Source organism: Erinaceus europaeus, chromosome 13, assembly GCF_950295315.1.
Source record: "Erinaceus europaeus chromosome 13, mEriEur2.1, whole genome shotgun sequence".
Classification (NCBI taxonomy): domain Eukaryota; kingdom Metazoa; phylum Chordata; class Mammalia; order Eulipotyphla; family Erinaceidae; genus Erinaceus; species Erinaceus europaeus.
This window is the reverse complement of record NC_080174.1, coordinates 64,473,133-64,490,801: the sequence shown is the minus strand read 5'-3', so window position 1 is coordinate 64,490,801 and position 17,669 is coordinate 64,473,133. Positions and strand designations below refer to the sequence as shown.

At 38.4% G+C, this 17,669-nt stretch overlaps 1 protein-coding gene across 4 annotated transcripts in view; it reads right to left on the bottom strand.

Annotated features, from left to right (window-relative positions):
• Positions 1 to 17,669, bottom strand: part of FOXJ3 (forkhead box J3) — a 108,881-nt gene that overhangs the window by 78,688 nt on the left and 12,524 nt on the right. For all 4 annotated transcript variants that reach the window (XM_016189577.2, XM_007526107.3, XM_060206101.1 and 1 more), the window contains one exon: positions 5,118 to 5,178. In XM_016189577.2, the coding sequence (XP_016045063.1) occupies positions 5,118 to 5,161 (44 nt within the window). In that variant the 5' untranslated portion in view covers positions 5,162 to 5,178. The remainder of the gene's footprint in view (positions 1 to 5,117; positions 5,179 to 17,669) is intronic.

The window sequence follows — 17,669 nt, the reverse complement described above, 5'->3', positions numbered from 1 at the left end:
TACATTTTCATCTACAACAGGAGTGTCATATCTAAACATACAAATTAATAGTTTGTCAATTCCAGAGAAAATTAAATAATGATAACAATCAAATTATGACATAATACAGTTATTTCCACAGCTATCTGAAATAATTCTAAAAAAAAATTACATTGATGATAAATAGCATAAACATATAATATTAAATTTTAGTAACATGGTTAGCCTGAGAACCAGCTGAAAACTTGAACACCACTGAGAGATAGTCTAAAACATAAGAATTTAGGGTGAAGGGCAAATTAAAGGAAGAAATTCTCTTCTATGTTGTTCTTCAGCTGACAGCAAAAAATATGTATCTGTCCCATTTTCTCTTTTATTTTAAAAATGGTGATCCTTCAGCTTTCTACTACTGGGGGGGAAGGAAAAATTAGGGTAAAGTAGAAAATTTTTAAAAGAGAGATCTCAGGGGCTGGGTGGTAGCGCAGAGGGTTAAGTGCACGTGGCGCAAAGTGCAAGGACCAGCGGTAAGAATCCCGGCTCCCCACCTGCAGGGGAGTCACTTCACAGGTGGTAAAGCAGGTCTGCAGGTGTCTTTCTCTCCCCCTGTCTTCCCCTCCTCTCTCCGTTTCTCTCTGTCCTATTCAACAACAACAATAATAACTACAACAACAAAAGCAACAAGGGCAACAAAAGAGAAAATTTTTTTTTTAATTTTTAAAAATATCTCGGCCAGAAATTATGAAGAAATACTAATAATGCCACAAAAATATGCATATAGCTCCAGGCTATACTCACGTGTGAATAATAAAGTCAATATGTAATAAATAGCAGGCAATTCAGAAACACAAGAGTGGTCCCAATTTCAACTTTCAAAGAAGCATCAAATTTTATTTATTTTGCTTCAATCAAACCAAAATACTGTATACATGTATGCCCACTTGTATACACAAAATAAATGTTAAGAAAAGTTTTTGTTTTTCTTCAGTAAGCTTCTGTTCTTACTGAGACTGTACTTAAAACACAGGGTCAAGGAAGTAGTTCATAACTGAAGTCACCGAGGTCCCAGGTTCATCACTCTCTAGCACCAGCAAAAGCTAAATGATGAGCAGTGCTCTGGTCTCTTTCTCTCTCTCTCATTTGGTCACCTTCAGGGATTCACCACTCTGAGCTAGTTGTTTCAGATAGAAACAGACAGGTACAGAGAGAGGGAGAAAGATACCATAGACCAAGCTTCCTTCAATGTGGTGTAGGCCAGGCTAAAAATACTTTAAAGAAAATAAAGCACAGGTACACTTCAGAATGAATCTATCTTCTACAAATTTGGGAACCAAACAAATTCAGCTCTCTCTTTTTTTTTTTTATTTTATTTTACTGTTTGACAGAAACTACATTCATAAAGAAAAAAGGGAAAATTTTTTAAAAGATAAAGTAAGGTAAAAATTTAAAAAGATAAAAAATAGAAAATAAAGGAAGGAAGGAGAAACTACATTCATCACTGTTCAAAATTCAGGGACTGAATGGATAAGTGACTCAGTAATCATTAGCCAGAACTTAACTATCAAAACCCAGGACAACCCAACAAGGGCAACAAAAGGGAATAAATAAATAAAATAAAATATTAAAAAAAAAAAAACAGGACAACAATGCAGCAGATTCAGATAAGGGATATTTGTGAATCTTACTCCTGACAGAATCCTGATAACAGAAAATCATCTCATTTTATAGAATACAACATTATTAGAATAACTTTTATTAAAAAACAGTTCTACCTATACTAACCAAAAAAAAAAAAAATCGGTAAAAATAATGTGGCTAAATTTTAAAGTGTCTTTACTGATAAAAAATTACTTGCAATCATATTTTTTAAAAAGGGGGATCTAATGTATACACAGTTATCTACTGGTCTAAAATACATGATGGTGATGCTAATAACTGCTCTCTTTCAAGACTTTCTACAATAATCATAAAATATAATAATGTAATATTAAAAATAATCCTAGAAATTCAGATTGAATAAGGATTCAATATCATCTATACAAAACAATATTTGTTTGCCCCAAATATTTTAAAGGGGGAGAGGTTTAATTCATTTACCCTCTTATACACAACAAAATTTTTAAATATAACATACTTTCATTTCTCACACATAAATTGCCAATTCTCACACTTGATGTATTCTTGTAAAATCCTTCCTATTTCTCACTCCCAGCCAAATGTTTTAGTTCTCTGCCAACTCATACATTTCCTGTCTTGAAACTAGTCAACTTCTACATATTTAGGTAATACAAATAGGTACATGAAAGGTAAGGCAAACAAGCAGTGTTTGTCAGTGGCTTTTAAGAATTCCGGCTCCAGGGGGTCCAGTGGTAGCGCATCAGGTTAAGTGCACATGGCGTGAAGCATAAGGACCTGTGTATGGGTCCCATTCAAGCCCCTGGCTCCCCACCTGTAAGGGGGATCACTTCACAGGCAGTGAAGCAAGTCTGCAGGTGTCTTTTTCTCCCCCTCTCTGTCTTCCCCTCTTCTCTTGATTTCTCTCTGTCCTATCTAACAACAACAGCAATGGCAACAATAATGACAACAACAATGACAACAAAATGGGGAAAATGGCCTCCAGGAGCAGTGGATTCAAGGTGCAGGCACCAAGCCCCAGCAATAACCCTGGAGGCAAAAAAAAATTTCTGGCTCCAGTCCTACCTGAATAGTGTAGATAAGGGGGCTGTTTGTAGTTTGGGAAAGACTACTGGAAAATTAGATCAAAATTTATTGTGAATCTAAGTAATTCACTACTTCTCTCACAAAAAAAAAAAAAAAAAATTACGTATCAACCTCGTGGTCTTTTCCTTATATAAAACCAATTAGAATACCAGTTAGAAATATCAATAACAAACACTAGCCTTCTAACCATATATCTTTAAGTGAAAATTATCTGCTTAAACAGACCATAAGGAGTACCGCAGAAATAAGACAAGTATATATGGTCACTTACTGACCCAACTTAGGTAACACAGAACAGAGTGTATTCATTAAATGTTAAATTTATAGTTTTATATATATATGCATACTCTAAAATATACACGAGTTACAACAGAGAGTAAATTGTAAAATCGTTATCAGTATCTCTTCTTTCACTTTTTTTTTTATTTTTTTTCCCTCCAGGGTTATTGCTGGGCTCGGTGCCTGCACCATGAATCCACCGCTCCTGGAGGCCATTTTTCCCCCCTTTTTGTTGCCCTAGTTGTTGCAGCCTCGTTGCGGTTATTATTGCCATTGTTGACGTTGCTTTGTTGTTGGATAGGACAGAGAGAAATGGAGAGAGGAGGGGAAGACAGAGAGAGAGGGGGAGAGAAAGATAGACACCTGCAGACCTGCTTTACCGCCCGTGAAGCGACTCCCCTGCAGGTGGGGAGCCGGGGGCTCGAACCGGGATCCTTACGACGGTCCCTGCGCTTTGCGCCACGTGCGCTTAACCCACTGCGCCACCTCCCGACCCCACTTTCACTGTTCTTCCAGTTCTGTAATTGTAACAAGCAAAATACTTAGGTGATTGTTAACCTACATTAACAAATACTCAAAGGGATTGAAACCAGTCAATAATTTTAATATGAGTCGTCAACATATCCTACAACCAAAATATCTTTAAGGAAATCTAGTAAGTAGAAGTTAGTCTGCAAGATATCCTGACTACCACATCCAAAGTTTTTAAATATCAAAAAAATAATTAAAAAGCTAATAAGTCTTCAAATCAAGCAAAATTAATTCACTGTTAAGTCAAATTAGTTCTACAGCACCTTTGCAGATTTTTTTTTCTTTTTTTTGCTACCTGGGTTATCACTACAGTTGCTAATTACGATCAACAGCCTCTTGCCCATTCCTGGTCTTACACTTTATCCCCTATACTGTTATAAAAAAGAGGTACCTCTATTAATTAGCTATTCCTTCACCATAATACAAGCCCCACAACTACAGCATTTTTTTCAGATTTTTTAAATCTTTTTATTGGATAGAGACAGAAGTTAAGAGGGGAGATAGAGGAGAGGGACAGAGTATTGCAGTACTGCTTCACCACCTGCAATGCTTTCCCCCTGCAGGTGAGAGCCAGGAGCTTGAATCCAGGTCCTTGCACCCTGCAACATGTGCACTCAAACAGGTGAGCCACCACCTGGCCCTGATTTTAGCATTTTGATCTATATGTTCACTGCTAGAATCCCAGCATTTAGAATTACACCTGACAGCAATATCACATATGACTGACGGGTAGGTGCTCCCATCAACACTACATGTTCTGGTCTGAAAGAATTCAATTAACAAGATTTTTTTTCTGTTCAAACTGTGTTCTGGGGACTACTGTTCAGGAACAACTATGAGAGGATATATTATAGATTAAACAAGCACAAAATCTCACATTTATGTTTCATTCATTGGTCTTGATGTAAAATTTTATTTAGGCAAAGGATTTAGTAACTTAAAAAATCTAAAATCCTTAAGATGTACATAAATTTGATCCTACTTTTTTACACTGCACTTATTATAAATGAGGGTAAGCTAAATATCCCTACATCATTCTATAGAAAGGTTAACATTACCATCATGTCTTAATAATCTGCTACAAAGCAATAAAAGTGGACTATGTATATCCTCAAGTGAATTTTTTAAAGGAATAACAATAAAATAGCTTTTTTTACATACAGGAACATAAGTTCACTAAGTATAGATTAAGACAAACTCCATTACCAGAAATACCTCTATAAGTAAAACAAACCCACCAAATAGCATTATTTGACAAGACAAATTGCAGCATTTTATTCTGAACTTCACCCTGAAATTCATCCTAATATTACTTGACAATCATGACCTTTAAGATACTATATATTCCAGGGCCAGGAGACAGTTCGCTTGGTAGAATATAAAATCTACCATATGGGAGGACATGGGTTCAAAACTGGCATCATACAGGAGCACCATGCACAACAGGTGCTGTTGTGTCCTTTTCTATTTCTATCCAAGGAGGCAAGGAAGGGGAGTCTGCTGCCAGGAGCAGTGAAATCATGCAAGCAAAAAGCCCTGTGTATCTAAAATACAATAATAAAATGTTACACATTTCAATCAAGTTTAAAAAAAAAAAAAAAAGCACTCACCTTAATGCAGTTACAGATGGACAATTCTGTCCATACAAACCCATCTGGCCACAAAGAGAATCTGAAAAGTAAAGAAAAATCATTTATCATATGCTACAAAGTAAACTATAAATCATACTTCAATTCTTAATTAAAACACTGAAAACGGAGGTCCAGAAGTGGCACAGTGGATAAAGCATTGGATTCTCAACCATGAGGTCCCAAGTTCAATCCCCGGCAACACATGTACCAGAGTGATGTCCTATCATTCTCATGACTAAATAAACAAAATTTTTTTTTTATTTAGTTATCTGAGCACATGCCCACATAAATAAAAAAAATTCTAAGCAATAAAAGGGATTATACAAAGACAGACAGGCAGACAGGTGGACCAGGTAGTGGCTGGTTGAGTGCACATGTTATAATGCACAAGGACCCAGGTTCCAGCCCCCAGTTCCTACCTGTAGGGGGAAAGCTCTGTGAGTGGTGAAGCAATGTTGCAGGTGTCTCTTGCTCTCTCCCCACCTCTCTCTCACCCCTTTCCCTCTCAATTTCTGGCTGTCTCTATCCAATAAAGATCATTTAAAGGGTTTTTTAATATTTATTTATTTATTCCATTTTGTTGACCTTGTGTTATTAGTTATTGATGTCGTTGTTGGTGGACAAGACAGAGAGAAATGGAGAGGGGGAAGACAAAGAGGGGGAGAGAAAGATAGATACCTGCAGACCTGTTTCACTGCTTGTGAAGTGACTCCCCTGCAGGTGGGTAGCCGGGTGCTCGAACTGGGACCCTTACATCAGTCCTTGAGCTTTGCGCCACTGTGCGCTTAAACCACTGAACTACCACCCAACTCCCCCAATAAAGATAATTTTAAAAAATTAAAAAGACAGACATACCAGGGAAGAGAAGAGAAATAGGTACACTGTAATGTAATATCAAACAAAACTGAAAACTTATGAAATTTAACCAATGGTTATAAAGACAAAGTCCAAGCTTTCCATTAGTATAATCCTAAAAATCTGTTAAAAAATAAATGGCGGGGGGGTGGGGGAAGGCAGGCAGTAGCACAGTGGGTTAAGGGCACATAGCCGGAAGCACAAGGACTGGTGTAAAAATCTCAGTTCAACCCCTCAGCTCCCCACCTGCAGGGGGATCGCTTCAGAGGCAGTGAAGCAGGTCTGCAGGTGTCTTTCTCTCCCCTTGTCTTCCTCTCCTCTCTCGATTTCTCTGTCCTATCCAACAACAACAATGGCAGCAATAACAACAACGATAAACAACAAGGGCAAGAGAGGGGAAAGGTAGCCTCCAGGAGCAGTGGATTAATGGTGCAGGCACCGAGCCCCAGCAATAACCCCGGAGTAAAAAATAATAATAATAATAATAAAGGGAGTCCGGCGGTAGCACAACAAGTTAAGCCCACATGGTGCAAAGCGCAAGGACTGAACTAAGGATCACGGTTCGAGCCCCTGCTCCCCACCTGCAGGAAGAGTCACTTTACAGGCAGTGAAGCAGGTCTGCAGGTGACTATCTTTCCCTCCCCCCCTGTCTTCCCCTCCTCTCTCCATTTCTCTCTGTCCTATCCAACAACGACGACATCAACAATAATAACTACAACAATTTAAAAGAGCAATAAAAAGGAAATAAATAAATATTGTTTAAAAAATCAAAAAAATAAAAATAAAAAATAAATAAATGGTAGGGCTGGCAAAAATAACTCATTGTATAGTACACTGCTTAGCCATGCACGAAAATCAGGTTTAAGTCCAGCACCCAGTGCACTGAAGGAAGATTTGGTGCTGTAGCCTTCCCTCTATATGTCTAAAATAAACAAATATAAAAAATTAATGGTATAAGATTTGATAGTCGAGACTTTATTTTTAATTTCTGAACTCAGAGCTATCTTTTAGAAAATCTGAAAGTATAAAATCCACTTGTGTGCATGAAAGAACAACCCTTGGATTCAGGTTACTTGACTAGGCACTGTGAATTGTTATACTATTAGTCACAGGTAATCATTAAAGCAGTCATGGAAATAACCTGTCTTAATCAGCCTGAGCTGGAGAAATCTGCCAGAGGTAGAAGCAAAAGGGAAAGAATCTTGCTGAGTAAGTACTATCAGCTGTTCATCCCAGTTCCATTAGCTAAACTTGAAGGCAGTGGTGCATCTTGAGCTAAGAAGTGAGATCTCAAACAGCAACTAAATCATATAAGAATGGTCACCACAGGCATGCTAGAGGGAGAAGTCAACACTTTGGGTAACTCTAATAAACAAGTACTGAAGAAAGACAGCTGTATTACATACAAATCAAGACTGACAAACTGAAAATATAGGCCTTTAAAAGAAGATAATACTGGGGCGTCGGGAGGTAGCGCAATGGGTTAAGCGCAGGTGGCGCAAAGCGCAAGGACCAGCGTAAAGATCCCGTTTTCATTGTTCAACAATGACGACATCAGTAACAATACGAACTACAATAATAAAACAGCAAGGGCAACAAAAGGGAATAAATATTTTTTAAAAAGAAGATAATACTATCAAGAACGGGTTTTGTGGACTAGTGAAAACAAAAAAAAAGACTACGAGGGAATTAAGAATTAGGAATGGGGTGGTGGCACATTCTGCTGAATATACATGTTACAATGTACAAAGATCCAAGTTCAAGTTCCAGTCCCCACCTACTAGGGAAACTTCACAAGAGGTGAAGCAGTGCTACAGATGTCTCTGTCTTTCTGTCTCCCTGTCTTCCCTTCCCCTCTCAATTTCTGTCAAATAAAATTTTTTAAATTTTTTTAATTAGGAATGAGAGGGAAATAAAATTTAGTCACCAAATGTATAAAATGAAAATAAATGGAGCATGCAACAAGGCCAAGCAGAGTATAAAAGAAAGATTAAGAAATCAGCAAAGGACAAGGACCGGCATAAGGATCCCGGTTCGAACCCCGGCTCCCCACCTGCAGGGGAGTCGCTTCACAAGCGGTGAAGCAGGTCTGCAGGTGTCTATCTTTCTCTCCTCCTCTCTGTCTTCCCCTCCTCTCTCCATTTCTCTGTCCTATCCCACAACGACAACAATAATAACTATAACAATAAAACAACAAGGGCAACAAAAGGGAATAAATAAAATTTTTTTTTAAAAAAATCTTAAAAGAAATCAGCAAAGGGTCAGGAAGAGTGAAATGGCAGCACACCAGATATGCATGTCTAAAGTTAAATCTCTGGCACAACCTAAGCCGGGGAGATATCTCTGTCACACTCTCTCATGAATAAAATTTTTAAAAGAAATGAGATCAGGAACGAGCAAGAATACGGTGGATTACTCATCACACTGCATGTTTTAGTCTTCATAGTGTCAATATCTGATAACTTTTTTTTGGCTACCAGGGATAATACTTAAAAAAAAAAAATTATGAGGCAAAAGTGAGATACCAAAGCACCAGAGCAGTTTCTACAGGATACTAACACTACAACATTTCTGGAATGAACAATCTTTTGAACCTTTCAAACTTCATGTATGTTCAATAAAGTGATTTAAACATGTCATTTTTAAACATGTCATTTTTAACTTGGTATATATTCCTAAAGCAAGACCAGGGCCAGGACTCTATTAATAGAAAAAAAAATTTTTTTAAATGCCAACAATCAACTTCAGCTTAAGCCTATTTTAAGAGGAGAAAATCTGAGTCTGAACAGTCTGCCTCCTTTACCCTCCATAGTTTAGGACTGGTGTCAATAAAACAGGTGGTAAATGTGGGGGAGGGGAGCTTGTTGGCCAAACATCAGAGCTACAACTCCTTCCAAAGCCCAAACTTTACTTCCTGCAATTTATGTAAACAGATCACAGGCCACCCTCTTCAAACCAAATCATAACACAAGCACTAACACAGGATTCTATTTCTGGGTCTGTCATTAACTCACTGGGTAATACTGAAGATTCAGTCTCTCTACTTTTGCTCAATAAATTAACCACAATTTCCAGTCACAAAATCAAACTACAAGGTCTGATAACTTTTCCCAAATTTGTGACTTTTTTTATGGAAAAGCTGATAAAGATATCTGAAGTTAAATCACTTTTATTGAATATATACAAAATAAGAAACCTTACAAGGGTTAGTCCAAAAATGCTGAACTCCTACATTTTTTAAAAACTTTTAAAGGCTTCACTAAACAAAAAAAAAGAATAAGCTTTCAGAGAACCGGAAGGTTTCTGAGGCTTTAAATGTAAGCTAGGTTATATTTAGAAAACTAAGATGCCACCTCTTTGGATCCTGTATCTTTATCCTGGACCTCTGCTTTACCTAGTGTAGTTCAAAGAGATTCTACCCTATCCCTGAAAAGTAAACAGAACATATAGGGACATGCTGGTTGTCAGAGGACTGAATGAAATGCTATTTTGCAGCTAAAAAGATGAGAAACTATAAAGATTTAACTGCTAAAACTGTTAAAATTTAAATTACCTGTCCTATCCAATTCCCGGAAATCCTGATTCAAGATTCTAGAATGAAATATAGTTAATTAAATGTATATCAGGTGATCTTGATGCACAGCTTAATTCAGAAACTAACGGTTTTAAACAAGGACAGCAGAACTGTTTGCCAATTATGCTCTATAGATAGTGGATGTCTGAAGTTCTACACTGGTCTATATGCAACCAGAAGTTAATTGGCCACAGAAGTAGCAATATAAACATGTAGTAATATTCAAGCCACTGAATAAGTCTTTCTTTTTCTAGGAAACTTTGGGATAAAGCAAAGACTCCATTTTGGAGTCTTTGCTTTTTTTTTTACAAGAACACAGCACAGCTCTGGCTTATGGTGGTACTGGGAATAGAATCTGGGAACTCAAGAGCCCCAGTCATGAAAGTTATTTGTATAATCATTACGCTGTCTGTCCAGTCCTGGATAACTTACTTTTCTTTCTTTTTTTAATATTTATTTTCCCTTTTGTTGCCTTTTGTTTTTTTAATTTTTTATATTTATTTATTCCCTTTTGTTGCCCTTGTTGTTTTATTATTGTAGTTCTTATTGTTGTTACTGATGTCATTGTTGGATAGAACAGAGAGGAGGGGAAGACAGAGAGAGGGGGAAAGAAAGACAGATACCTGCAGACCTGCTTCACCACTTGTGAAGCGACTCACCTGCAAGTGAGGAGACGGGGGCTCGAACCGGGATCCTTACGCCGGTCCTTGCACTTTGTACCACCTGTGCTTAACCTGCTGCTTTACTGCCCGACTCCCCCCCCCTTGTTTTTTTTTTACTGTAGTTATTATTTATGTCGTGGTTAGATACGACAGAGAGAAATGGGGGGGGGGATAGAGAGGGGGAAAGACACCTGCAGACCTGCTTCACCACCTGTGAAGCGACTTCCCTTCAGGTGGGGAGACGGAGGCTCAAACCAGGATCCTTAGGCCGGTCCTTGCGCTTTGAGCCACGAGGGATTTTAACCCGCTGCACTACCACCCAACTCCCGGTAACTTACTATTCTTTTTTCGATTTATTTATTTACTTATTCCCTTTTGTTGCCCTTGTTGTCGTTCTTGATGTCGTTGTTGTTGGATAGGACAGAAAGAAATGGAAAGAAGAGGGGAAGACAGAGGGGGAGAGAAAGACACCTGCAGACATGCTTCACCGATTGTGAAGCGCCTCCCCTGCAGGTGGAGTTCCGCAGGTCGAACCGGGATCCTTCCGCCGGTTCTTGTGCTTTAGGCAAGTGCTCTTAACCCGCTGCACTACCGCCCGACTCCCGGTAGCTTACTTTTCAATGGTAGATAGAAGCTCTGACTATGGGAAGGTGGTAAACTGTAAAATACTAAATGCTAGCAACCCACATAAGGAAACAGGTTTGAGCCCTGGGCTCCCAAACTGCAGGGGGAATGTTTTACAAGCAGTAATGCAGGTCGGCAAGTGTCTGTCAATATCTTCCTCCTTCTGTATCTCCCCTATCGTCTCAATTTATCTCTCTTATCAAATAAAGTGGGGGAAAAATGGTCACCAGGAACATCGGACTCATGGTGCAGGCACTGAGCCCCAGCAATAACACTGGAGGAAAAAAAAAACAACTAAGAATAGGTGCTCCGGTACATGTACAACGGACTCTACAAAAATACTTATTAGACTTCCTAGCATTATACAGGAAAAAAAAAAAAAAAAAAAGGAGATGTCTGCTCTCAAAATATCTATAATCCTGTTTAAGAAATGAAATGAAAATTCAACATAACATAAATGCAGGATTTTTATGCTTATTTAAGAAGTCTTACTTTGAGTAATGGGGGAAAGTCAGCAGAAGCACTAAGTGGCAAGGTCAAAAATACTAAGTTTGGGGAGTCGGGTGGCAGCACAGCGGGGTTAAGCAGATGGCACAAAGCACAAGGACCAGCACCAGCGTAAGGATCCTGGTTTAAGCCTCCGGCTCCCCACCTGCAGGGGAGTTGCTTCACAGGCGGTGAAGCAGGTTTGCAGGTGTCTTTCTCTCCCCCCCTTGTCTTCCCCTCCTCTCTCCATTTCTCTCTGTCCTATCCAGCAACGACAACAATAATAACTACAACAACAACGGCAACAAAGGGGAATAAATAAATATTTTTAAATATATATATTGTTTGAATTCATTCAAGAGGGACTAAACTGAGTTCCTGATAAGTAATCTATTGAAGAGATTCCACTGGCATCACTGAGGATGGGGTAGGAACTATAATCCACCAGGAGGCAAATGTTTTACATTTCTACTGTGCATCTATCTCTACCATTAAATTGCTAAGTCAACTATGTCAAATTAACCTTTATATCTCCAGCAATATCCAGAACATATTTTCCACCTAATAAACATTCCAAAATGTTTGAAATGCAGTAAAAGAAGGAAAACTCTTACAGATATTCCAAAAGGGACAGTAATAGAACTTGGTCCAGTGAAAGCACAGGAACGGGAGGAGTGAAACGGTGCTTTAAAAAATAATAATAAATTTAATCTGTGGACCTGTCTGGATCTTGATTCAATTAAAAGTGTAAAAAGATATTTTAAGCAGCTGAGAACATCTGACTGTGAGCTATAATAATAGCACATAATTATGTAAGAAAATCTGTTTTCTAGATATGCATACTCAAATGTGCAAGGGTGAAAAGACAATGTCTGGTTTTCTTTATAATACTTAAGCAAAACAAAGAAAAAAATAGCTGGGGTATGTGTTAACTAGCTTGATAATGGGTGAACCTATGATGAGTGGATAGGGATTCATTTTAACAATACTTTTCAATATAATTATCAGTAAAGGTAAACTGTTCTCAGTATTACTTGGTCAACTCCAGTATTATACAATTAATTCTGTTTCTCCCTCTACCCTTCTCCTCCCACCTCTGGTTTTAAGAGACTTGGGAGGAACAGAACTCCTAAGAAGACAAAACTCAATTGAAAAATGGATATTCATTTTTTTTTATTATCCGTATTTATTTATTGGATAGACAGAGCCAGAAATTGAGAGGGAAGGGGGTGATAAAGAGGGAGAGACAAAGAGACACCTGCAACACTGCACTGCTTCACCACTTGTGACGCTATCCCCCTGCAGGTGGGGACTGGGGGCTTGAACCTGGTTCCTTCCACACTGTTAATATTTGTGCTCAATCAGGTGCACCACCACCCAGCCCCATGGATATTCATTTATTAGCTCTACTAATAGGAACTCTCCCTAACCTACTCAAAGAACTTCTTGTAAATTAATATGAGAATTGAATATGAGCCAAGAGAGTGACTCAACTCAAAAAAGAAACAAAATAAAATCTCAGGCTCAATTTCAGGCTTCCTTAAGAGAATAGTATCCAGATCAAGAGAGCTGTCCCATGCAGTCTTTTGAACTAATTCACAACTGGAGTATTGTGTTCTGTTTTGAAAATCACATTTTAAGAACACTTACTAGCTAGAATGTTTGTGGGGAGTTACCATACTAGTGATGAGTTTGGGAGCCAAATGTCAAATGTACGATAAGTAAAGAAACTGGGAGTATTTAGCTTGGAGAAGAAAATACTTAACAGTTTTCTATCTCTCTTTTACCACACAGACCCCAGGGCAATATTTTCCAAAGGATTTTAAGAGTTGTTATAAGCACTCTATAGACAGGTAATTTGATAGTAATACCTTTTTTTTTTTTGCTCTACATAACTTATCACAGCCTTCAACATTCTAAAATGTCTTCTGGCTCTTCACGAGCATGTTCAGTATTTCCCAAACATGACTATTTAATCATTTAATGATAATTTACAGTGTCCTATTTGTCAAACATTTTTCCAAGCACCGAGGACACAACAATAAACATCCTTACAATTATGGTAGAGTTGTGAAACTGCTAACCAGGCCCACTTGCTACTCCTCGATTTTGTACAGTTCTTCCTCATTTCTGGGTTTTAAATTTTGCTCTTAGCCTAGAATACTCCATCATCAATATTAACCCAAATAGTATCTCCAGCACATTATACTGAAAGGAAAAAAACAAAAAGATAAATAATAAAAAAAAAACCTCTCATTTCAACAAACTGATAGATCTTTCTCTTTATTGATAGTTTGCAAGCAGATTATACCTCTATTACTTTGGGATTTCTCACAAGGTCTAGATCAAGAGAGGTTCTTTTTTTTCTTTCTTTTTGCCAAGGGATAGATAGAATATATATATATATGCCATACAAAATTATCAACTTAAAAAATAGTACTTAAGGGAGTGTGGCCGTAGTGTGGCAGGTTAAGCGCACATGGCAAGAAGTGCAAGGACCAGCGTATGGATCCTGGTTTCAGCCACCCCCTCCCTACCTGCAGGGGAGCCGCTTCACAAGCGATGAAGCAGGTCTGCAGGTGTCTATCTTTCTCTCCCCCTCTGTCTTCTCCTCTCTCCATTTCTCTCTGTCCTAACAATGATGACATCAATAACAACAACAAAAAAAAAAACTACAACAACAATAAAAAACAAGGGCAACAAAAGAGAAAATAAATAATAAAAAATAATACTTAATGTTGCTATGAAAAAAGCTCTGGTTGAGAGCTCTGGCCCACTAGGGAAAGACAAAAACAGGCTGAGGGTATGGATCAACCTGCCAAGGTCCATGTTCAGCAGAGAAGCAATTACAGAAGCCAGAATTCCTACCTTCTGCTCCCCAAAACAGCCTTGATCCATACTCCCAGCAGGGGAGAAGTGATAGGATGAAGATAAATAGGGCTCTGAACCCAGCTCCATCAGCACCCAGAGAGAGAGAAGGAAAAGAAGAGGGACATATGGAGGTAGTAATGTTGTCATGAGTGGCTTGGAGGGAAAGAGAGGATTGGATCAGAAAGAAAAAGGGGGCAATTATGTATAAATATAGACAGATAGTTGTAGAGATAACTTAGAGGAACTGTGGATTGCAGGAAGAAACTGAAGATTCAGAACTCTAGTGGTGGGAATGGTGTGGATTTAAACCCCTGTTGACATGCAATTTTTTTTTCTTCATAAAGTCTAAGCCTATTAAATATTCAAATAATTATATTTTGCCTCTCTCTAGTCAGAGAAACTGATTAGTCAACTAGTCATCTTAAAGCTAATTCTTTTGTTTTATTTCTTTATTGGGGAATTAATGTTTTACATTAAACAGTAAATACAATAGTTTGTACATGCATAACATCTCCCAGTTTCCATATAACAATACAGCCCCCACTAGGTCCTCTGTCATCCTTTTTGGACTTGTATTCTCCCCCATCCCCACCCACCAGAGTCTTATACTTTGGTGCAATACGCCAATTCCTGTTGACATGCAATTTTATAAAATAAAATTTTTAAATTTTAAATTTGGTTGCCTTGGCAGGGTCAAATGAGCTCCACCCGTGCTCTAGATAATACACTGTTTTAGATAATACACTATTTGTGGGACAGTAAAACAGCTCACTTGGATAGTGTGCAGCTTTGCCCTGTGCACAACCCAGATTCCAGTCCAGCCTTAATCACAATGAAGGAAGCTTCAGGGTATGTGTGTGCGTGTGCGTCTCTCTCTTCCCCCCCCAGGGTGTGTTATTTTGTGTGTCCCATCCCGTGTGTGTGTGTGTGTGTGTGTGTGTGTGTGTGTATGTGTGTGTGTCCCCTAGGGTGTGTTCTCTTATGTGTCCCATCCTGTCTGTCTGTCCCCTATCTTCTCTTTCTCTATCAAGGAGAAAAACAAACAAAACAAAAATCCTTACATGTATAGATATTCAAGAAATATTTGTTGAACAAATACATGCTTTCAAATATTTGAAGGGTTGTCTTGTTAGAGAAGATAAGCTAGGATGCCCTGAACCAGAAAGAAGATAGGGAAAAAAAGAGATGAAGTTAGAGGGAAATAGGTAAATTTTGCCTCAACTATTGCTAGTTAGTAGTGAAATGACTATATGTTGATAGCAAATGTTTAACTGAGGTAGCTCAATAGACAATACTTAACTCAAGATTGTAGCACTATAAATCTTGTATAAGAGATAACTTTCTGAGAGTCGGGTGGTAGCGCAGTGGATTAAGCGCACATGGAGGGAAGCGCAAGGGCCGGCATAAGGATCCCAGTTCGAGCCCCCGGCTCCCCACCTGCAGGGGAGTTGCTTCACAGGCGGTGAAGCAGGTCTGCAGGTGTCTGTCTTTCTCTCCCCCCTCTGTCTTCCCCTTCTCTCTCCATTTCTCTCTGTCCTATTTAACTACAACAGCATCAATAACAACAATAATAACTACAACAACAATAAAAAAAAAAGCAACAAGGGCAACAAAAAGGAAAATAAATAAATATTAAAAATCTTAAAAATATATTTAAGGGAGTCGGGCTATAGCGCAGCGGGTTAAGCGCAGGTGGCGCAAAGCACAAGGACCGGCATAAGGATCCCGGTTCGAACCCCGGCTCCCCACCTGCAAGGGAGTCGCTTCACAGACGGTGAAGCAGGTCTACAGGTGTCTATCTTTCTCTCCCCCTCTCTGTCTTCCCCTCCTCTCTCCGTTTCTCTCTGTCCTATCCAACAACAACGACAACAACAATAATAACTACAACAATAAAACAAGGGCAACAAAAGGGAATAAATAAATAAAATGAAATAAAATAAAAATAAATAAAAAATAAAATAAAATAAAGTATCCTTCAAATTTTTTTTTTAAAAAAATATATATATATTTAAAAAAAAGATAACTTTTTCTATAACACACTTGTTGTACCAGTATTAAAACCATTAAATTTAAGTCTAAACCTAAAATAGCCTTTCATTATTAGTATGGAGAATATATAATGATATATCATTAGCAGCCATATACATTGCTAAGTACAGAGACTAAGAGACAAAATAAGACACTGTCTCCGACCTAAGAGTCAATACAGGATTTCTTACTATGCTCCCAAAGCAAATCTCAATGTCTAAGTTATGTATCTCAGTAAAAAATCTCTTTAGATGATAAGTCTTTAAATCAATGATTTCTAATAATTTCCAGTCAGAGAATAACTATGAAGCCATCAGCTCCTTGTAAACATGTTTTCACAACAAGTGCATTAAGTTCTAAAAAGAAACAAGTCATTGTGCCTTTTTGGTTACACTGGAACAACAAATATCCCAGGATACCTCCACATGCCAAGAATATTTGTGATGTCTCTCCCTAACTAAAAGCTACAGTATTTACTGGCAGAGACACTGTCCTTTGCTTGAATCCCCAATACTATTTTTCAAGATATACTGATTTATGAAAAGGAGAGAGAACCAGAGCACCACTCTGGAACATGGAATGCTGAGGGTTGAACTTTGAACCTCGTGCTTGAAAATCCAACACTTTAGGGAGTCGGGCTGTAGCACAGCGGGTTAAGCGCAGGTGGCGCAAAGTACAAGGACCGGCATAAGGATCCCGGTTCGAACCCCGGCTCCCCACCTGCAGGGGAGTCGCTTCACAGGCGGTGAAGCAGGTCTGCAGGTGTCTATCTTTCTCTGCTCCTCTCTGTCTTCCCCTCCTCTCTCCATTTCTCTCTGTCCTATCCAACAACGACGACAACAACAATAATAACTACAACAATAAAACAACAAGGGCAACAAAAGGGAATAAATAAATTAAATAAAATATTAAAAAAAAAAGAAAAGAAAATCCAACACTTTATCAACTGTGCTACCTCTTGGGCTGTGGTCCCCAACATTTTTTTATAATGCCCAGGGAATAGTAGACAGTGGTTAAATAGGCAAACAGGCAAGAAAAATTAATGAGTCCAATGTCCCTTAATGAAGAAAACCTTAAAGGAACACAACTTAGTTTTTATCAGTACCTTCCAAGAAACAAGCATATGAGTGAAGCCTTAAGTCCAGTTTTTGTTATAAATTAAGAGTGTTTTTAGGTAATTTATTGATAAAATACTGCAAGTAAGCATAAGGTCCTGGTTACTTTTGGGAAACTAATTTCTTAATCAACAGAGCTAAATGACCAAATTCTAATGCAGAGCCAGCATAGTTCACCTGGGAGGGTACCTACTTTTCCATGCATGTGAAACAGGTTCAAGCCCAGCCCCTACTACAATGGGGAAAGCTTCAGTGTTGTGTTATCTTTGTCCCTCTCCTGCCTCTGCCTGTTTCTGTTTAAAAAAGTCACTTTGAA